At 37.9% G+C, this 5,770-nt stretch overlaps 1 protein-coding gene across 1 annotated transcript; it reads left to right on the forward strand.

Annotated features, from left to right (window-relative positions):
- The first annotated feature begins 331 nt into the window (after positions 1-331).
- On the forward strand, positions 332-4,838 carry LOC148789806 (protein SIEVE ELEMENT OCCLUSION A-like). The gene is made up of 8 exons (XM_088893104.1): positions 332-547; positions 658-705; positions 1,104-1,154; positions 2,429-2,865; positions 2,973-3,088; positions 3,293-3,411; positions 3,507-3,995; positions 4,073-4,838. The coding sequence occupies exons 1-8, from the start codon at positions 374-376 to the stop codon at positions 4,760-4,762; spliced, it is 2,124 nt and encodes a 707-aa protein (XP_088749230.1). The 5' UTR covers positions 332-373; the 3' UTR covers positions 4,763-4,838.
- Positions 4,839-5,770: the final 932 nt, after the last annotated feature.

Here is a 5,770-nt window from a genome sequence, read left to right on the forward strand (position 1 = left end):
AAATCATGCAACACATAATATGACCAAAATCTTATAAAATGTGGCTTATTCTTGGCATCTCTTCCTTTTCCAAGGACTGATTAAAAAAACAAGGTAAATATCTTTCACCTTTTCCGAATAATGGTGAGATTTTCTCATGGGTAAAGAAGATGGGGTATGCATCAGATCATGCCAATACCATGCAGTAAAACGTAGCAATGCCTTTGTTGGTCCTAAAAAGAAGAGAAAGTGATATTTGGAAGACTGGCATATTTTGGGCGAAGAGAGGTAATCGTGGGCCTTTGTTGGGATTCCTATATAAGCCCAATCTTCCCCCTCCTAGGCCCAATGGAGTAGCTGATCAGAGGTCTGTAATTCGAGTAATTTAACCAGGATGGCCCAAATCTGCCCATGTGCTAATTCGAGTTTCATTTACCTCTTTGGTGATGACATAGACATTGAAGAGGTCCACAAGACGCATGAATCAGGCAATGCCTTCAGTGATTATGAAGAAATTGTTCGCATAATCACTGACATCCTCAAACCGGCCTTCGTTGTTTATCGCAAGGTGGGTTCTCTTTCTCTTTATTGTTTTGTTCATTCTTTATAGATTGATAGGTAGATAGATAGGTAGATAGATTTTATAAGAATGTATAACTGGGCTTAACTATAATGCAGGTTGTTGAAGTGAAAGGTCCAGAGAATAAAGTACCTGAGTCTTCCAAGGTAATAATACCTCAAGAAATAACAAAAATGGGGCTTTATATAAAATGAACACTTTACTTTGGTTTTAGTGCATGTCATAAAAGTTAAAACATGTTGTTTATATTATGTTAATTGTATTGTATTTTTATGGGAAAATCTATGATGCCAGAAAGATATGATATCGAAAAAGCTTTGCCCAATCAAAGCACCCCCGGTGAATTTTTATTAATACCACCTGATTGATCATGACCTCTTTTGTGATACCCGTTGATTGGCCCTAAATTTTTCCGAAATATCATATCATTCCGGTATCATAGTTGTACCCTATTTTTATCCATTATTTGCACATGTATGTAATATGTCCCCTTACACTATAATTATCAAATGGGACTTAATATATTTGGACTACGATTCTGCAGGATCCATTGAAACTAGAGCTTCTTCAAATAATTCAGGAGATCTATTGGAAGGTATCCAATTATCCATTATCCAAATATATGATAAGACAATGATTAATTTTGAAAAAGTCGAATTAGAACTACTGCACTGCAGTTTAAGCCAACTCTTTCCCTTCTATCTTAAAGATAGAAGCTTAATTAATGCTAGATATATCATCATTATCATCACCAAGCCTTATTCCGTGTAGGGGTGGCAACGAGCCGAGATTTTCACGAACTGCTCGAGCTCAATTCAATGGCTCGATTATTAAACGAGTCAAGCTCGAGCCTACTAGAGCTTGGCTCGTGAGGCTCGCGAGCCGGCTCAAATATATATATATATATATATATATATATATATATATATATATATATATATAATAAAAATATTATAATTATTAATTTTAAATACAAAATAAAATAATTTTTATATAATTTTTATTTTTATAATAAAATATTTAAAAAATATATAAAAAAATATTTTTATAAAATATAAAACGAGTCGAGTCGAGCTGAGCTTGAGCTTATGAACTCTTAACTGAGCCAAGCTCGAACTCAAGGTTTTGGCTCGAATCGAGCTCGAGCTCAAGGTTCTGGCCCGAACCGAGCTCGAGCTCAAGGTTTTGGCTCGAACCGAGCTCGAGCTCGAGCTCGAACCTTATAGAATAGTCTCGAGCCGAGCTCGAGCCTAATACTATTCGGCTCGAATCCACCCCTAATTCCGTGGAATTGGCTATAGGAATCCCGATTCATCATTCCATTATATTTAATGTCATATGCATTGTTAAAGTATTAGCACTTAAATAATTTTTTTTACTACTTACACCCATTATTTTTGCTCATGTCTACCCCTTCTAACTGCTTCAACTTGCAATAAATCATTTCTTCTTAAGGGTGCTGTTAATGGTCTTCCATGCACATGACCGTACCACTTTCGTCAACTTTCTTTTCCCTTAATTTTTAATTTTTAATGAATATTTTATTACAAAAATACCATATATATCAATCAATTTTCTATCATTTTATCACTTATTGGAGCTACTCCTAAATTCTTATAAATGGCAAATACCTGAAATGACATTTTTTTATTTTGCTTTATTTTATTCTTACTTGATTCAAGTTGCAGGTCGGAAATATTGTGTGAATAGAAATAGTAATTGCACTAATTAATTAATAGAACTTCTGAGATCATCAACAATTTAGCTTAATTAGTTATATATATATATATATATATATATGTATGTTTTATTTTGTACCTTATTATCAACTCTATTGTGATGGAAGTAAATTATTTATAAATGGGGCAGATGATATGCACGTGTTATTGTGAGGGCAAACCGCGTCTAGGTGTAGATGGAGATGAAAAAGAATGCATAAAATACATGTTTGGTTTAGTGAAAAAATACCCGTATGATGCAAAACTGCTTCTGGTGCTGGCTGCATTTGCCATGCTCTATCGTGAATACTTGTGGTCTACCCAAGACGACACTGCCCAAGTAGACTCCTATCGCAACCTCAAACAGCGCATTTTCTGCAAAGGGAAGCTCTCAGAAGATGAGAAGGAGCATCTTAAGAGTCTAAATTCTCTAGTAACCAAAATGCTGCATCTCACAAAACCAATTATCAGTCTCACCAGCTACACAAACATCGAATACCAAAGCTTGTATGTTAGGATCGTTGCTTACCACATGATTCGAGCTGTAGTCGTCTGTTTCTCTTCCACCATGAAATTGATAAAAGTGAAGTATGTCTCGCTCTCTCTCTCTCTCTCTCTCTCTCTCTCTTTCTCTCTCTCTCCCTTCCCCCTCTCTGTTCGTTTCTATCTATTTAATTCACAAAATTATTTTATAGTTACAGGTATACGACTTCATCAGAAGAGATGAAGCTGAAGACAAAACAACTGTTAAAGCGACTGGACGAATTAAAGCATGCGGAGAAATTCTTAAATGACTTAAAGGAACAAGCAGGTTTGATAGCTCGCTCTATCCAGAAGTGATTTTTAATAAACTCATTTATAGATTCATTTCCCCTCCAGCAACAATAAAGTTTGGGGTTAATAAATGGGGCAATCTGCCCACAATTCTGGATAGAGAGTGGGTGATAATAGTGTATGAGAAGTCCAGACCGCAATTAATTAAGATCTAACAGAAGTTGTTTGGGACCTCTTGCAGACTGTTCTAACTTTGCAATGGACTGCTTTGTAAAACCTAGTCATACAGATGTTGTTGATTTAATCAAGAAGTTGTTCACCAAGCCAACTGAAGGAGCAGGACTCAAGCGGGATGGGAAGGTAGGATGCTACTGACAGACGACAAGCATTAATTATTTCAGGCCAATGCAAAGCAAAGAGCTAACGTGCTTAAATTAATGCATGACTTTTGGCAGGATGTTCTCAAGTTTGAAGTTTTCAAGGGCAAATCAGTTGGCTTATTCATCTCAGACTTGGACTACTACCAAGAGAACATTTCCGAAAAATTCAAGGCTCTAACAACAGTTTATAAGGAATACAATAAGATGTTATTCGAAGTCATCTGGTTTCCTATAGTAGAAGAAGGGCAAAAAGAAGACCCAGACCCAAAAGCTGATAAGAACCAAATGCCATGGTTCTGGTGCAAACCTTCAACCATCAAACGCCCATTCAAGTGTTATATCAAGGAATGCTGGAACTACCAGAAGAAGCCCATACTGGTTGTCCTAGACAAAGAAGGAAAGATCATCTCTCCCAATGCACTTCCCATGATTGAGATTTGGGGAACTAGAGCTCACCCTTTCTCCAAGGATAAGGAAGTTGAGCTCTGGCGAAACGAAGAAGATCGTTGGAACAAGGAGAAATGGGCTCTCATCTTTAATCGCTTGGACACCAAAATTCTATCGGTACATCTCTCTCTCTCTCTCTCTTTCATATTCTCTCTCTCTCTCTCTCATGTGAAGCTTCTATATAACTGAATCAGATGGGGAAGACATTGTGCTTGCTTGGAGGTTCTGATGTTCAGTGGTTAAGGAGCTTTGTGATACAAATAAAAGATATTAAAGAAAAGCTCAACCAGATGGATATCGCAATCGTCTACATGGGGACGAATTTGCTTGATGAGCAAAAATTGCAGAGTATCGTAAGCACCATAACCAAGGACAATGAACAACATTTCTTCCAGCCTTTGGAAGAGAAGAAAGGAAATGAATCAGTCACCTGGCCTAAGACGATCATAGATTTCTGGCGTTATCTGGAGAACTACCAGTACTTGAGGATGGAAAACTGTGAGAAGCCGTTCCATGACGACGAAATCTTGAAAGAGTTAATGCCCATGTCAAGCTTCAACGCAATTGCGGATCGTTGGGCCATTATCTTCCAAGGGTCTGCCGAGGTGAAGGAGTTCTTCAAATTCAATGGAGAGGAATGGAGTAAATGCTCTGAGAAGCTCGACATGAAAATTTCCAGTGGGAAACCCAAAACCCCAACAGAGGACAAATTCTGGAAAGTGTTGCAAGCAGCTCAGCAGGAGCATTGTTTCCGGCTGGTAGTCCCACAAACCACTGCTCACTATTCCAGAATGGTTCTCAAGTGTCTGAAATGTGATCGTTCCATGGAGAAGACCTTTCTTTACACATGCTGTGCCAAGGAATCAAGCCAATCCACAATCTAGTAGGCTTGCTTCGATTCAGAATTTCAAATCAGGTTTGGTTTTCTAATAACAATAAGCTCCTTAGGAGTTTGCTAGCTGATTGAAGCCATGAAGTTTTCAGCTTTGGGCTTATTGGTTGGATTTGGGAAATAGCAGCATCGTCTATTTCGTTTGTCTCTCTCTTTTGTTGGGCTTACAGTTGCTTGTGCTTGTACTTGACTTTTGTGTGCTTGTGTTGTTGCCTTGCTTAATAAAATAAACGTCTATGTTCTACAAGTGTTTCTGCCTATTATTTCTTTTTTACTATGTGGGGATGTTGATTTTGGCCTCGAGAAGGAGTTCGGATCTCCTGCACTCCCATCGTGGAAGTGGTGCACGCATAGAACCCTTGGCATTCACTCTTCAAATAGAGGGATACCAAGCGATCAATCTACTGGGCCATTGACTTCTGTTTTGTATCATATATAATTTCCTTCTTCCTTCTAGTAAATTTTACTAAGGCTGTATTTGGAAATAATGTAAATAGAGTGTAAATCCCGGTTCAGGATAAATTTGACAATAATACATTTATACATTGACAAATGACAGACCAATGCATATTTACATTGATAATAAGACGTAAAAGTTGAAACACAACAATGGTTTTGAGAGAGTTGAATGCAATACTTGGATTATTGAGCAACTTGTGTATTTATACATACAGGAGAGGAGACGTGGGGGATGGGAGAGTATAAAGATAAACACAGTGCTGTTACACTAATGATAAGGATAGAGAAGGATAAGCAATATATCCTTATCGTGAAAACAGTCTCAAATAAGTCACTGTGTAGTAAGGCGTTCTGGACGTCCAACTGTTGTAATGGCCATCCGTTGGAGACAGCAAGACAGAGTATAACACGAATAGTTGTGGGCTTGATGATTGGGCTGAATGTCTCTTGAAAGTCAAGACCCTCTCTTTGATGACTGGGCTGAATGTCTCAGCAAGACTGAGTATAACCCGTCCCCGCCCTATCCCCAGTTTGGGGAAAA

Source organism: Nelumbo nucifera, chromosome 8 (genome assembly GCF_055504915.1).
Source record: "Nelumbo nucifera cultivar China Antique chromosome 8, China Antique-T2T, whole genome shotgun sequence".
Classification (NCBI taxonomy): domain Eukaryota; kingdom Viridiplantae; phylum Streptophyta; class Magnoliopsida; order Proteales; family Nelumbonaceae; genus Nelumbo; species Nelumbo nucifera.

Excerpts from the sequence above, each read along its gene's own strand:
- LOC148789806 (XM_088893104.1), top strand. The coding sequence starts at position 374 with ATGGCCCAAATCTGCCCATGTGCTAATTCGAGTTTCATTTACCTCTTT. Across the intron at positions 1,155-2,428 it reads TTCAGGAGATCTATTGGAAG|ATGATATGCACGTGTTATTG; the intron begins GTATCCAATTAT and ends TAAATGGGGCAG. Across the intron at positions 2,866-2,972 it reads ATGAAATTGATAAAAGTGAA|TTACAGGTATACGACTTCAT; the intron begins GTATGTCTCGCT and ends ATTATTTTATAG.